This window comes from Leptosomus discolor, chromosome 12 (genome assembly GCF_034619465.1).
Source record: "Leptosomus discolor isolate bLepDis1 chromosome 12, bLepDis1.hap2, whole genome shotgun sequence".
Lineage (NCBI taxonomy): Eukaryota > Metazoa > Chordata > Aves > Leptosomiformes > Leptosomidae > Leptosomus > Leptosomus discolor.
In genome coordinates this window covers 5,169,281-5,185,684 of record NC_141402.1, presented here as the reverse complement: position 1 = coordinate 5,185,684, position 16,404 = coordinate 5,169,281, and the positions used below count along the sequence as shown (strand labels likewise).

The window sequence follows — 16,404 nt, the reverse complement described above, 5'->3', positions numbered from 1 at the left end:
TTTTTTTCCTTTGTTGTTTATTATGGAAACATTTCTCTTTAAAAGATATAGTTGGAGACCCAGGGATTGATTTCTTTTTTTCCAAGATGCTCTGCTTTGAATTTAATTTCAAATTATATTTTAAAATTCTAATTGTTAAGATAAATTCACTGCAACTCTTCTCCGTGTCTGGTAGATATTAAAATCATTCAGCTATTCAAAGATGCATCTAACTCTGATGAGACCTCAGAACAGAAAGAAAAAAAGGAAGAAAAAAAAAAGAAAATGCTTGCTGTGCCCTACTGTTATCCTATAAATACACTGATTTAGAAAACCAACGCAAGCTCATATTACAATGACATTCATACAAAATCAAAAATCATCAGCACCTTGAATTTCTTCAAAAAATAGCAGGGAATTCCCTGGAGTGATATGCTGCTGAGGAAGTCCAGCCATATCACATACAATGCAACCTGCAAAAATGTTGCTTGGAATCACTACTTCCCCACCCGTCCCCCCCCCCCCCCATTCATTGTTATAAGCTTGTACTGATTTCATGCTTTATCTTATCCTGTCACGCAATTTCAAATATTGGAAGCAACAGCCTAAATAAACAGAATTTCTCCAGCTACAAAACTAAATGTTTGAAGTCCAGCATGTTTTCCAGTTCTAATAAAAGGGGGCAGTATTACATCAGCTGAAATTCTGAATTGTCCAAATTATCGTAAAAAAGTGCTGGAGAAGGATGCAAAACTGCTGAATTTCACTGAAAATACACTGTTACTGTATATGCAGTCACAAATCTGCTTGCCTGCCTTGGGGTAAAATTTTCAGAGCTGGTTCAGTGGGACTTAGGCTCCTGCACAGAAGCTACTTTAGAAAATTTTTACTTGAGTCACTATTTTTCTTTCAAAATTGTTAAGGAAATATTACAGTTGATATAAAATGAAGGCACTTTTTTTTGTGTAGCTAGGATAAGCCCTAAGCTTAAAATGGAAATTGCAAAATTATTGCAGTTTCAAAAAATTTTGGAATGAAATATTTTTGTATTTATTTCCCTTTTTGAAAAAAAAAATAAAGGGTTTTTAGATTGAAATACTAGTGCCCAAATATGGCCTTAGGAAGCTAACTTTGAACATCAAATATAAAATATCGTTGCTTACATATATTATGTACAGCCAGAAGCAGATTACTAAATTGGCCAAATTCACAGTAAGGTATAAAGGACATGTGTTTTGTGTGAATTATGAGGACTGCTGGGATTTGTATTTGAAACTTTTGCCTATTCCGGGGCATTTAACTTAGACAAGTCATTTATCTGTTATAAAATGATGGAACTGTAAGGAGGTTGCCTGTATGCAACGTGTCCTTCTACATCTCAGAAACTCCCCAGGGAAAGGTTTGTCAACTGAGCAGAATGACGTATTCAGGAAAAACAGTTTCACAGTTGCAGTGTCTCTTTGTGGAAATCAGATTCTTCATTAGACAGGTGGAATACACTTGCACTGAGATGAACAAATTGCCTATATTCTTGCGAGAAAGTGACACTACACTTACAGTTCCTTAAGTAAATCAGTGTCTGTCTTTTTTCTCTATATAAAGTTCCAGATTTTCTACTTAAAACTTAAATTAAATTATACCTAAGTGTAAGCTATGTGGGGCAGGACCTTCCTTAATTTGCAGTGAGAACAGAACTTGGTACAATGACTATTGAGGCAATACCATAATAAATGTAACAATTTTGCAAAACTAGTCATTTGCTGTTGATATTGCTATCCATTTTTTTTGGCTTAGTTATGAGGTATATGCCCTTTAATTACAAATAGAACGAAGATTTAACCAACAGAAATAAGAACCCAACTGGAAATGCATACAGTTTCTGTTATGTCTCCCAGCAGACAATAAGCATTGACCTCTTATTTACTAGTTACAAATATGCTTCTATAAGAAACTAAAGTAAAAAAAGAAAATATAAGAAACTCTAGGCAACACAATCCAGTGCTGCTTGCATTTAGAAAAAAGCAATACAACGATGGAGTCATTGCAGGGCTGCAGGCAGTCAAAAGGAGATTATGCGTGACTAGTAACTTTTCCTACAAAGACTTCCTGAAGTGTTTTTATCAGGCAAAGTTTGTACGCATGTGCAGTAGCTTCATCTAAATGATGAAGCGTAACAGCTCCAGAGGAGTTGTTACACTCTATTGTGTCAATAATCCACATATTTAACAGTCCCTAAATACAGCAGACCATAACAACTCCAAAGGGGTCGTTATGGCTTATCAAGTCAGATCCAAGTGCCTAAAGATGGATTTGATCAGTAGACTGTAACATCTCCAAGGGTAAATAATATACATTTTTAAGAATGTACAAATTTTGCATACAAACTGCGGTCTATATTAGGATAAAAGATGTGGATTCAACTTGTAAAACTTTGATTTAGAAATAAGAAAGGAATAAAAGGCTCATTATAAGAGGTGCTAAAGTACCATAATTCCCAGGAAGTAGGCGATGACTCATGTCATTTATTTTGGGGTCTAATTCTGGTTTTCTACTGCAAATACACATTTGCCTGAAAATCTACAAAAGAGTGGGAATGGAATATAAACATTAAAATGTTATATTAAATTCTGCTTCCTCTCAGATCTCAATGAATATGCTTTGTGGGTAAGTAAATGGGGAGGTGGGGGTATATTCTTGGGTCTAGCAGTTATGTTGTGATTATTAATTAGGTATATGTTTTATCTTGACTTCATATATTTTTCTCCAATGAAATTAACACATTTCTGCCTCTATTTTTTTTCTACAAAGATTTTCTGAAATTTTTTTGTCAGTGTTTTCAAGCTTTATGCACAAAAAGTAGGATCTGGTCCTTTTAAAAATAATGTCAGTTATCTTATAAATAATATAGCATTTTCAGGTTAATTTAAGGCCTTAAATCAAAGCAAATCTTCTAATCAATCATGCTAGTTCGAAATACTAAAATAAATACAAGTAGCTCTAGCAATGCAAATTTTGTTTAAGTGCTCTTTTTTTGTTGAGGGTAAACATGGCTTGACTGGAAAAGTCATAGCCTCTGAACAAAGACAATATTTGTATGATTTTACTTTTACTTATTACACATGGAAAGAGCTCTGTAGCCTATTTTATGGATTTTCCTAATTCTCTCCCCTTCCCCAGTTTTTCTCTTTACTCTGTGAACCCACTGACATAGCTACTTCTTCCCTTTCCTCTGTCAGACTACACTGATCAGCACCAGGTAGAGCAGAAAAAGTCAACTCTGCTGTAATGACTTTTTGCCCTGCGCACACTGTACTGGTTTTGGCTCGGACAGAGTTAGTTTTAGCTCACATGGTGCTGAGCTTTGGATTTGTGACCCAAACAGTGCTGACAGCACAAGGATGCTTTAGCTGTTGCTGAACAGTGCTACTACAGCACCAAGGCCTTTTCTGTTTCTTATGCTGGCCCGCCAGTAAGTAGGCTGGGGGTGCACAAGTAATTGGGAGGGGATACAGGCAGGCCAGCTGACCGCAACCGACCAGGGGGATACTCCATACCGTGTGACACTGTGCTCAGCAATAAAAGCTGGGGGAAGGAGGAGGAAGGGGAAACATTTGGAATTTTGGTATTTGTCTGCCCAAGTCACCGTTATACACGGTGGAGCCCTGCTTTCCTGGAGATGGCTGATCACCTGCCTGCCGATGGGAAGGGGCGAATGAATTCCTGGTTTTGCTTTGCTTGCATGTGCAGCTTTCGCTTTACCTATTAAACTGTCTCAACCCATAAGTTTTCACACTTTTACCCTTCTGATTCTCTTTCCTTTCCCACTGGAGGGGAGCAAGCAAGCAGCAGCATGGTTCTTACCTGCCTTCCCTAACCCACAACAGTAAACAAACTGAAATAACTCCATAACTGTAGATGTCCATAGAATGGTATAATCTCAAAAGTATAGCCTAACTTTTTTAGCAAATGACAAAGTTGGACTGTGCCAGATGCTGCATGGTTTTTTTTTTGCTCTTTCTGATGAGTGAATCTCTGTGAGCACTTTTAAAGCTTTGTAGGAGATTTTTTTTGAACAGCAGAATATGAACAGAGGCAATTTTCAATTCTGTGTCTCTAACCAAATACAAAGCTTTCTGAGATTTAAATGACACATTTTCAAAAAGGCCTAAGCCCAGGCTTTGAAGCTACGTACATAATTTTGTAAGCGCAATCATTTGCACAACAAACTATTACCAGCTATCTGAACTTGAAGACCAGTAGCTGACCAGAACTCAATAGCTTTTTTTTAAACCAGCTGCAGGCAATTAATTTGTCATCTTTTTCTGGTGCCGGCTTCTAGCTACTCATTTATACAAGTCTAATTACCTGAAGCAAATTTCTGAAAATTTGGTCCTGAAAACATAGGGTCCTGATTCTTCAAAAGAATCCAATCCAAAATTGCAACTATGTTATCAAAGCTTCACTGGGATTATGACAGAAACTACACACAACCTTCTTGGCAGACAACTATTTCAAAATTATTTTTTTCTAATTGAAATGATCTATCATCCCCCGTGCCTCACCCCCCCGCATTTTGATCGTACTGCCCATTATTTTTAGAGTAAAAGAAATATAATGTAAAATTTGAAAAGCAGAGGGTAAAGGGGGAAAAGAAGAGTATTCCAGAATTCTGTTTGTGCGAAGGATGCTTCTGGGTTTAATGTATTTTATACTTGCTATAAAATATAAATACATTCCCTTAGTATTCATGACTGACTTAATTCTTTTATTTTCTTTAGGCTAGAGAGTGGGGATATATCATAATTTAAAATGACTAATTTATATCCCATTCTTTTGTAAACCCTGTCTTTTCTTGCATCTGCAGAGCGAGGATAACAGACTGGCATACCAAAGTTAAAACGAGAGTACATATTACAACTTTTTCCTGCCTTAGTGGTTCACTCTATAGTACACACTACAACAAATAAACCCAGCAGGATTATGTAAGGGCACCGAGAGATTTAACAACAGATTTCCTTGCTGCTCTTTTATTCTTAGGTTTTAAAAGTTGCAAGTGCTACCATGAAGTCTCCCCATAAAAGATGGCATTTCAGAATGATGTTGTTTATATTTGTTAGAGTTCCAATTGACTCTGCTATATTTGCAAGTAAAAAAAAAATTTTTCCTCTGACTGCCTGATGTATAACCTCAATCTGGAAGCTGTACATCAATCTGCGTATTGCTAGTAATCAGCACAAAAAAAAAAAAAGAAATTTCAGATTATTCACAGAAATATTTATTGACTCTGCTTTAAAAGGTGAAAGACAAAATAGAAACTTGTTATATCAAATACAAGATGTAAACATAGTACTGAAAATATTCAGGGAGCAGGCCTGATAAATAAGTGGATGCCATTTTTATACTTACTTTTCAAAGTCAAATCAAATGTTAAGAATTCTTTTAATAGACCTTATAGTGTATTAGATATTTTTAAATGTCAAGCCACTGAAACCCATAAAATATATTTTTTAATAAGCATAATTTTATAAACTCTTAATACTGATCATAGGTGTGACATTTATTTTATTTTTATAACTTGGACTTTAGTTCCCTATCTTTTAGTTAGTTAAGACAAACACTGACTTTACAATTCGTGTTGTCTGAATATGGCCTGCTTGATCGCTTATTAATTTCTATATTTTTTCATAGTATCAATCTGCATTAAATGAGGTTTTCAGTGCTGACATTTAAACTAACACTAGCAGAAATAAATAATTACTAGCCTCTGAATTTGACTTGTCAAAGCACTGTTAATCCTGTGAGGTAAGTTTAACAATTCTTTTTACTAGACACTGAGTCTTTCTCCTGTTTTGAGTACTGTAAAGAACCTATCAAGCAAAAATATAAAATGTAGATTAAAAGATATGTATCAGTCTTTGATGGGTCTGTTTACAACATTTCTTTGCCTTTCCATGCCTTGCTACAATCCACTTACAGAGTATTCCCTTGTGGATTGAGAAAAGATCACAGCATCATCAAATTCTCAGTTTAAGATACAGTTAATATTCTGCTGAGTCTTATAATCAACCTGGACTAAAAATTCTTGTTAATCTGAGTATAATATAATCTTCCCTCCCTCTCCCAAGACACAAAGAACCTACCCTCTAATACACAGATATATCATGGAATTTTCATTAATGAATTGTAGGCATTGAAAGCTTCCCTTTTTTTCGAATTTTTTTTTTTTTCAGCACATAGTCTGAAACACTAGTGGCTTTACAGGCTAAGGAATGTGTCATTTTTCTTTTCATTCTTTACTAAATTGCATCATAACTGTTCCTATTTGCCAATGCCATAGTGATTACTAGAATAACATTTCTCCGTTTCTAGTTAACTGGAATAAGTATTGTGCTATATAACTGATTTTGTGTCAGTGGTGAAAAATAACCTGTGTGCTGTATTTTTTGCAGCATAAGCCACCTCTAGGGAAGCTAACAGAGAAACACTCTTCATCAAAAGGGCTGACTTATAGCCTAGCAGCCAATTACCTGATTCAGTGTTCACTGGCTCTGTTATACACACAGAGACCTGCTCCTGGAGCAGGTCTTGTAGACCTTGGAAAGGCCACAGAGCAGGACAACACAGATACAAAGAATTTTCCAAGATACTTCTTTGTCCTCTGAGAAGTCCTTAAAGTGTGCATGATAGAAATTGTTCCTCACCTTTCGGTTATGATCCCAGCTTGCTATTTTGTAAACTGAATCATGTCCTGCTCAGGCCAATGCTGGTCACATTCTCTCACCGCTTTCTCTCATTTACCGTTTTATTCTAGTGGCCCATTTCATTTCAGTGTTTGGAAACTACAGCCAAAATTCAACAAAGAACTTTGATCTCTAATTTCCCACTGAAACTAAGAGCCAAAAGCATAGTTCTGAGCCTAAACACCTTGTTGCATCCAAGTCACAGATTCAAGCACGCTCAGATGCATTACAATGCTATTGCAATACTCGACCATGCCAGTACTTAGCTGGCCTTTCTGCCATATTTATCAATCTGATCATTCTCAAAAGCACAATTCAAAAGCTAGTGACCACAAACAACGGTAGCTTCAACCAATTCATTTCCCACATTTCAATACGCATGCTTACAGCTTAATCACAGGAGCACACAGGACTGGGTTTTTCGAATGCTGTCATGTAAACGTAGAGAGGTTTGTAGCAAAGCACTGTGAAGTGACAAGGCATATTTAACGTGAAATCAGAGATGGCTAAAAGCTCTAAAAAGAAATTTTATATCAAAATAAGAAGATATTTGCATGGAAAAGAAGAAAGAATGACAGACTGTGTAGCAAAGGGAGACATTACCTTTTCATTCCTGCAGTTGTTTAGACCCATGTTATTCATGGAGGGCAGTTTTCCATCAACACCATGTGGCTGCTGTTGCTGCTGCTGCTCCCTTTGGATCTGCTCTCTCATTTTTCGAGCCTCCTGAATGGCTTTCATTACTGTGTCCTGGTCCCCAAATAGGGCAGGTGAATTAAGACTGGAAAGGATATCTATAAACAGACAACACACTTTGTTTAGGTAATTATCCAAATTGGAATCTGGGGTAAGCACTCAGCTCTCATACTGTTAGAGCTGCACCCAACTAATGTCTGCAAAAAGAGGAGGAGTGGCAATTGTTGTCTGTTTGAAGGCTGAATTAATCTATAGAAGTGATTGATAAACCTGTGCACTTCTTTTGCTGTTATAAATACAACCACTGAGGTTTTGGCATAGTCTGATATGGAGGTATCTGAGCACACTCATGGACTCATAGTTCAAAGTTAAATATGTGTCTAAGACAACAGTGTTCTGAAGCTTAAGTGGGAAGCCTTTGAAGTTTTAATAACAATAAATAAAATGAACAAAGGAGGAGAAAGAAATCTTGTTTACTTGGCCACGAAAGTCTATGTCAATTTTTAGAATTTCTTTATCGAGAGAACCCTTACTCCAGATATTTGGCTTTCAATTTCAGAAAGAGCACCCACATTACATTTGGGGGAAAGAGGTTGTTATCATCTTAACATTAGTGTAAAGGTCTAAATTAGTAGAGTAAAAATAGTTTGCTTTCTACCACTCCAGACAGAAAGAGAAACTTATAAACACGCATCAAACTCACACATAACACTTCTATCGCATCTTAAAATGCATGCTAGAGGTAAAGATGAGTACCCCAGATACAGTTTCTGATTTGACACCAAAAGACAGTAATTATTTGGTGACTGGTTGTTTTGCGTTGCTATAATGAAGCTTTAACTTGATTCACCAGTTCCTGCATGGGAGTATCCTCTATACAGCACATGGATACACTTGTGTATATACATTCTAGCTAGGAAATTTTGAGCGACCAAAGTTTTTGCATGACCTGTGCATCTGACAAAAAAAAATGTCTTTTATAAAAGCTCAAATTTGTTAGATTTGTGTGCTTACTTACAGTTTGCTATTAAAAAAAAAAAAAAAACCAACCAAAAACCCAAACCAACGAAACAAACAAACAAACAAACCCCCTTGGAACTCTGTTTCAAAGATAATTTCCATATTCTTTTGACTTCATTGACATTCACCTGAATAAAATATAGAAAACTCAATCTCAAAGGACCCTGAACGCTTTTAAAATAGAAAAGGGTAAGATCGAGGGTTTCTCATGCTTTATCCTCAGAACAAAACAGTTGATTTAATACTATGGTCTAGATGAGAAGAAACGCAAACTGTGATGTTTTAGATGGGACGGTGATGTTTTCTGTCTGAATGAAGCACCCTTACCCAAAATAAAAGTAACACATTAGAGAACAACCATTGCATTTGCTGGGTAAAATTTCCAATATTCTGAGCTGAGCTGATTCTGGAACCTAAGTAAGTTGGGAGCCATATTTGCATGACTTTTAATGAGACTTAGACTCCCAATCACCTAAATTTATCATAAAAATGGAGCAAAAGCTCCTACATGTCTTGCTGATATTTAACAATGTTTCCCTGCCTTCTTTCATACTTAAGAGGATTGAGAGAAAAAGTTTTTATGACTTTACACAAAAAATATTCACACCAAAGGCATTTCTTCTCTAGCCATTTCTCTGGAATGGTCTATGACTTCAAACTGATGTGTCATTTTCTAATGTTAGTGCAGCAATAGCTGGAAATAAATTGACAGGTAGAATATCTAGCTAGCTGCAGAAAGGATCTTTCAGAGATCATGATGTTCCCAAGTGTTTTGGAAATGGAACAAATCATAATTTTTATATATTTAATGTATGTATGTAACATATCTGTTCATTATTCACAAGTGTTTCTATATATTTTACAAGTATACTTGAGCTACAGATTGTGAATAAGTGGTCTGTAGTAAGTATTTAGTCACTGTTAAAATTTTCTATTTGAACTTTCGGGCTGATCATCTACACTTTGCAGCTCTTGATTCTGTTTCTTGACTAGTTAAGGTAGTCTTCACACATAGGTTTCAGATCAAATTTCATTACTTAATAAGCTTTATTTCTTGATTAAAGGATCTTGAACAGAGGTCAAAAATTCCCTGTATGCAACCATAGGAATTAACAAAATCTTGGCAGGCAGGTGAACAAATAACAGAAACATGTTTAGTAAAATGAACAAATAGTAAAATAAACTGGCTGGACTGAAGCCTTTCTGTCTTTGTTTTTTTTTTTTTTAAAAAAAAAGAATATATTCTTCATATGGTCATTGTAAGATGAACTTAATACCCAGAATGCAGAGGGTTAGATTTCTTTTAGAATGCTGTTCTGGATAAAACTAAAGGTATATTTGGGCTAAATACCTGAAAACCACATTTGGAGTTACCTTCTTGCCTGGCTTCTGGTTTACTGTAAACCACAGAGATACTGAATGTTCCCCAACCCTGGTTCAACAAAGTGCTTCAAAACTTGTTTATTTTAAGGCACGTTACAGTGTTGCATCGCATGTACACTAATCACGAGATGTGAGCACCTCTAGTATCCAGGCAGGTTCTAGGTGCACAGAAAGATGTTTTTTTGTTTGTTTAATCCAGAGGTCAAAATTCAAAAGTTAACTTTCCATGTCTACACCCAATTGATGTCTTTGGGGAAGATACTCATACAAACCTCTTTTACACATTTTATATATGCATCTCTATTTACTTATGTGTACATATTTGTATGAATGTATATTTCTTATGTTATATACTTATTTGCTGTGTTTTTTGTAGATGCATATCATTGCTGCATCATTTTGGTTACGCTTGGCATTCGAGAGTTCTTTGAAAATCGTTCCTGCAATTTGTTTCCCCCCATTTTAAACAGAAATGTAGGCCCAAATATCTATTTAATTCAGAAGTAAGTGTGCTCAAGCTGAGATTTCATGTAGAAAACTTGTCAGTTCTCTCCTTTCCCCAGGAGAGGTTAGTTACCTAAAGAGGATCCTCTTCCCAGAGATCCACTGAGCGGGCTGGGGATGCCACTCTTGTTTGTCACTGTCACAGGACTGCTTTTACTAGCTGGGAAGAGGTTCTGTGTTGGAGATGTTGGGGATTTGACAGGTTCAGCTGTTTTGGGTCGGGCTGAAAGATTCAGTGGCTGGGCTGCTTCATCCTACAAGAGTTTAATGTAAATAATTATTAGGAAAAGACAAATGAACACATTATTTTGCAAGCAGCAGTTACTTTACACCTCGAAGACAATACCACATTCTCCAGCAATAATAACAAAAGAAGCTAATTATCTGCCTCCTTTAAGACTGAACGAAAGGAAATCTCATTAATTTCTCCATGTTATGCTTCTATTTACATTAACTATGCGGCTGGATCATTCTTTTTGCCAAATTAAAATTTGAATTAGCTCACATTACAGCTTAATTTCCTAATGTGTTTTCAGAGATCTAAATTAACCTAGGGCAGTTACAAAGAATTATTTAAAATTTCCAGCAGCTCAGTAGTGCTTTTGCATTGGTTCTATTTGAAAAGTTCCTGGCACTATAAAAATAAGTTATGTAGCTTATTTTTAAATGTATTAGAAACTAAGGAATCAGAAGTACTTCTATGAAAGAATCATTTGGAAACCCTGACAGTTCTTTGGCCCACATTTAATGCTGCTGCTAACTTATACATTCCATGCATCTTATTTAGAGTGCATGTTTTGTTTAGTAAAATAATCTATGCTGTTCCTCCATAAAAGAAGAATTTCACTGAATTCAAATTCCTTGACTTACTACAGTAATGAATGCGTACTAAACTCATTTCAAAATATATTTTATTTTCCACTATTTAATTTTGTATATTTTACAATATTTTATTATTCAAATGTGTAATGTATTTTTGACAGATTTATCACATAAATGCTATTCTGCTTCTTGTTTGATACTTGCTTATTTCTGTATTCTGTAGTTATTTCTGCTGCATTTAACCTTTAGCGTATCTTTATGTTTATTTGCATAAAGACAAGGAATATTTTTTAAGGATATGTAAATCTAGTGTCAGCACTTTTGTATCTTTCGATACATTTCATGTGCAATTATGGAAGAAATTCTGACTTATATCTTCTTTTCAGTGCTATAGGAAAGTCCATCTACAAAATATCTTAACTTTTGGAAGTGGACTTCAAACAATTAATGTCTTTGATCAGGATAGATATTCACAATGTAACCTTCTTCCCATTCTCTGAGCTTGTTCCTTTTGCTTAATATGTTAAGCAAGACAGAGCACTTGGAAAATTGTGAAACAGTGATTTTCTGTAGTTAAGGAGCCCAGTAAGACAGATCTCTCATTTAAAATACGCCCAAAGCAGACTTATGCTGGCTATAAGAGAATATCGTCTATATTTTAAAACACTGCACTGATTTTCTAAGCATAAAGCTTCGAAATATGTGTCAGAATACAATAATACACTACATTATCTCATCTTTTCCATTCTCCTTACTGTAAGTGGTGATTTTGCAAAGTTCATCTGATCATACACAATGCATTAAACAGGAAAATATAACAGGTATTTATAATGTCATCATATCTCAGTTTTAAACTGTTTCCATAAAACTGCATGACATTTTTATTCTTCTTGAGCTTGCAGGGTGCACAATTGTCTACACCTGTTCAGAGTCCAAATGAAAGCAGAAACACAAAGGTATAAGGGACATAGTCCATTCTTGTGCTTTGTGGCCACGTTTACATGCAAGCTATTTCCTTGCACATATACAAAGTAGCTTCAATAAATCTCTGTGAAAGTTCAGAGCCTCTTTCAGACTATGAAGTTTGCCAGACTAGGCACTGTGAGCATGTACACATAAGAATCTACACTACCATGTTCAATTTCTAAATAATTTTCTGCCTAGTACTGATAAAATCATGTGAAAAAGCCACAGCCAGAACCTGTTTGTTTGTACTTAACAGACAGCATTCTCGTTTCTGCGAGGCAACCAAAAAGCTGGAAAACAGTTTGGTCACTCACTTAAAAAAACCCCTATCATTAGTTTTTGAAAGATCTGACTCCTGTAAAAGAATTCCATTAGTTCTATAAATAATGCATATAGTTTATACAAACAACTGTTTTAAACCAGAGAAAATATAAAGGACTTTTAAAGCAATGCACAACCATCAAAACTGTCTTGTCTTAGAAAGGTAACAATTTGCAAAGACGTCATACAGGTACTGCTTTTATATTAACAATTAATTTCTTCATTAGCCATTGGTATTTGTCCACATGAAGGACTTGTAGTTTATCTTTAATATCTTCAGAGCAATAGTGTGCTTAATAAAAATAAGACTAAAAAGGGGTTTTTTTATTAACATATTTCAGTCCATTCAAGTTAAATTATGTAGGGAAACCCCCAAGAATTTGCATGTGGTCAATTCTGTAATAGGACTCAGCTGGCCACAAAGCTGGAATGGTATTGGCCCTGGTTCAAGGAGATATGTGCTTGAATTTAACCAGGGAAAATTTTACTCATATAGTAAAGGTTTGGTTTGGTGTAGATCCATTTGGCTCACTCCCTTATGAAATTACTTTTTCACATTAAAGTAGTCAGTAGTATATTCTCAATACCATAAACCACTGGTGTTAGGTATCACTATACTACGGCAACTTTGCTGAAACAGTCGGGCTTTGCTTTTGGTGGCTTCTGTATTGACCATACCAAACTCTGCATATGTGGTAAATTTCACTGACTGCTCTCAAGCCTGGCATTGGATTACAAGAGGTGAAATATTAGACTAATACATGTCTACAGTTAAGTAAAGTGAAAGCTTTGCTAAATAAATGTTAGATCTGGCCATAATGGAATAGTTTTTATTTATTAGTACTCTCAGCCTAGCAAAAAAGTGTCATGGAAATTTATCAGCCCAGGCAGAAATATCAACTCACCCACACTTTACCACAATGATTGATGATAATGAAAAAATGAATTATATTTTACTCTCATGTCAAAAAATAAAATAAATAATAAAAAAAGAAACGCTCACCTCAAGTGAGTAAAATCTTCCCAGGCTGATTTGACACTAAGGACTGTGTGCCTGTAAGGTGTGAGCAGCTAGCTAAAAAACACATTCTCTTCCTCTCTCCACAAAGTCACTACATGCCTTCTTTAGATCTATTTAAATAGTTGTGCATTTATAGCACTATTATTCACTGGTACAACATCTAAATGTTGGTGGGTTTTTTACAATTTGAAGTAAATGGTTTCTGAGCATATCTGTTCTCATGAAATCCAGAACAACCCACAGGAGAACACAGCAGTAAAAGCCAGCCAGTTCCACCTAAAGGTACTAGCTGCACCACAGCTTTCAAGGGGTGCATGATGTTCATTTCAAGCTGCTGGCAAATGCCATGTTGTAGCTGCCTGGTTCCAAGCAAGTGAGAATAAGCAGGCACAAGCATTCAGCAGTGGCGCAAAACCAACAAGGAGCAGCCCGGTTGTCAGCAGCTGTGTGAAATCAGCAAAAGTCAAATCAATCTGCAGAGACACAATGTTTTCCCTGGAGTCCTGACTTACATCTTATTTTTATGTGAGGCTTTTTCCAAAATCATCGAATAAGTACAGCTAGACATTTGTAAAATAATTAGAAGATCTACAGTCTCTCTCTTGCCCTAACAATATAAGCTAGCACCGTATTTTAAGATACCCAAAAGTTCAACGTGAAACAATTCATGAAATGAATGCCATTTATGCACATTACCAGATTACAAACTGAAATCTTGAAAATATCACATTTTACTGATGAATCTGTTGTGCTGCCTGTGGTAGGAAGAGGGACGCCTGGTATTTTTGGAAGCAAGAAGTGAATACTTTCTCTTCCCTTCTCTATACTGACAATACAGCAGTAAAACTGAGCATTTTATTTGAATATTGAAGAACTTTCATGAGGTTCAACTTCCAACTGTAAAACAATTAAATAGACCATTTAATTTCACTGCCCTTTTCAGACACCAACTTTTTCCTTTACTGAAAAATACCTTAACTTGAGTTACCGGGCTGGTCCCTCTCTTCTCATTTTTCATTCCAGTGGGTGAGAGTGCCCCAGTCGTATTTGGTGGCTGTGGAGTAGATGGCATTTTGGCTCCAGGAGAAACTTGCATGCTTGCCAGCTGAGCTGCATACAGTTGCTGGAAGACAAGAAGATATACAACATATTCCTGCAAAATTCCTAAAAAAAGAAGCTCTAAATGTACATAATTTTTATTGCTCTGCTGTTTCTTCTCTTAAAGGAATGAGAGATTTTTTTCAGTGCTTTCTTGTTTGTGGCTTTTCCATTCTTGTTACTTTCAAAAAGAAAAATAAAAAAGACTGGAAAACTCCCATGCACCCACACCTTTTTTCTTCATTTGACTTTTAGCTGATTTTTTTTTTCTTGCTAATGATGGTCATTGTAATGAGCAGAAGGTTACACTATGCCCAAATATTAAAAATAAAATTGGTAAAATTACAAGGCTGTTTATGAAAAGGAGGTGAAAACCCCAGTCAGAAAAAATAATGCTTCAAGTCTTTCTGTTCTTACCCAGAAATTACCCACCAACTCCAGAACCTCTATTAGGAACTGACATAGGAATGATCTGCTACCAAAAGGCAATGCTACATCTTCTCCAGACAGCAACGAAAGTTAAAATATGCAACAGGGTATGTCTCCATCTTGGTGCACAGGGATTGCTGTAACTTCTATAAATGCTAATAAGGAATTTAGGCCTTAAAAATTCCTGTAAATAGTGATGAAAATAAAAAAACACCCTCATGGAACTTTTCAAAAAGTTTAACTGAAGCATAATAAAAGACTTGTATATTAAAACAAACTACCAATCTGAAGTGTTTACTGAACAAAAACAAATAGGTTTAATTTCCTTCCAGTGACCAAATTTAAACCCTCACCTTGAATTAGCATCAGCAATAATTCTTCTATCATAAACAGGGAAGATCCTAATCCCTTTTCTACACATAAATCTATATAAACTTTGCCTTATTAGTGAGAAAAAAAGCCAGGTGGTTTGTATGTAATTTCCAACATTACTATCATTCAGATGGACAAATAAAAAAAATTACAGTAATCAAAAGCAGACCTTTCAGCACATGTAATTAAATGAAAGCTTAATAAAGAATAATTTGCAAGAGCCAGATGTGCTTATGTCATAATTGTTGCTTTCTTTGGAACAATTTTTCTAATATAACAAGCCTCCACAGAAATGAAAGTTACACAGTGCTGTAAGCTCAGTGACTCAGTGGCTAGACAAACGCGTGAAGGAGGGGCAGAGCCAGAACTCTGGGTGACAAATGAAAACTTGTTTGTTTGTTTGTTTGTACCCTTTTTCAATACCACACAGAGGCTACAAAAGGATAACAGATTAATATTTTTAAATCAGTGGTGTTTAAATATTTTGGCTAAGGCACTGGTTTTTCCTGCACTAGAAAACTAGAAAAAAATGAAAATAGAAAAAATTCCCAGCTTTTGGTAATGTCCTGCAGAATGAAAGTGAAGCATTGTATACGATAGTAAGTGGCTGGGGTTTTTTTCCCCTACTACTGGGATCTTATCCCTTTTAGCATAGTCTTCAGGTCAATCTACAGTTACTTAACAGGATGCTGTGCGTATGTAAGAGTAAGAAACACATTTCACAAACTTCTGAAAGCCTGGACTGAAAGCTTAGAAATAATCAGGCACCACACTATGAAACAGACAATACAATAAACTTGAACACAATTTAAAGACAAAACCCAGATTATAATAGCTTTCTCAGTGTTCTATACTTTTTCTATTAAATACTTTTCCTTTTTTTTTTTTTTTACATTAGGAACCTATTTAACAATTTAACATCTGCTTCAACTATGTGGGAGAGATAACAGATTTTACTAAAAGTAGACTAAAACTTTAGTATTTAATGTAGCGTGTACTGAACTTTCAAGAGCGGGAAAGGAATTCTATGTAAAAAGAAATCCGTTTATCATC

At 35.5% G+C, this 16,404-nt stretch overlaps 1 protein-coding gene across 3 annotated transcripts in view; it reads right to left on the bottom strand.

Annotated features, from left to right (window-relative positions):
- Positions 1-16,404, bottom strand: part of SOX6 (SRY-box transcription factor 6) — a 248,981-nt gene that overhangs the window by 54,814 nt on the left and 177,763 nt on the right. For all 3 annotated transcript variants that reach the window (XM_086472314.1, XM_086472316.1, XM_086472315.1), the window contains 3 exons: positions 14,426-14,575; positions 10,396-10,576; positions 7,323-7,513 (listed from right to left, as the gene is read on the bottom strand). In XM_086472314.1, coding sequence (XP_086328440.1) covers positions 7,323-7,513; positions 10,396-10,576; positions 14,426-14,575 — 522 coding nt within the window. The remainder of the gene's footprint in view (positions 1-7,322; positions 7,514-10,395; positions 10,577-14,425; positions 14,576-16,404) is intronic.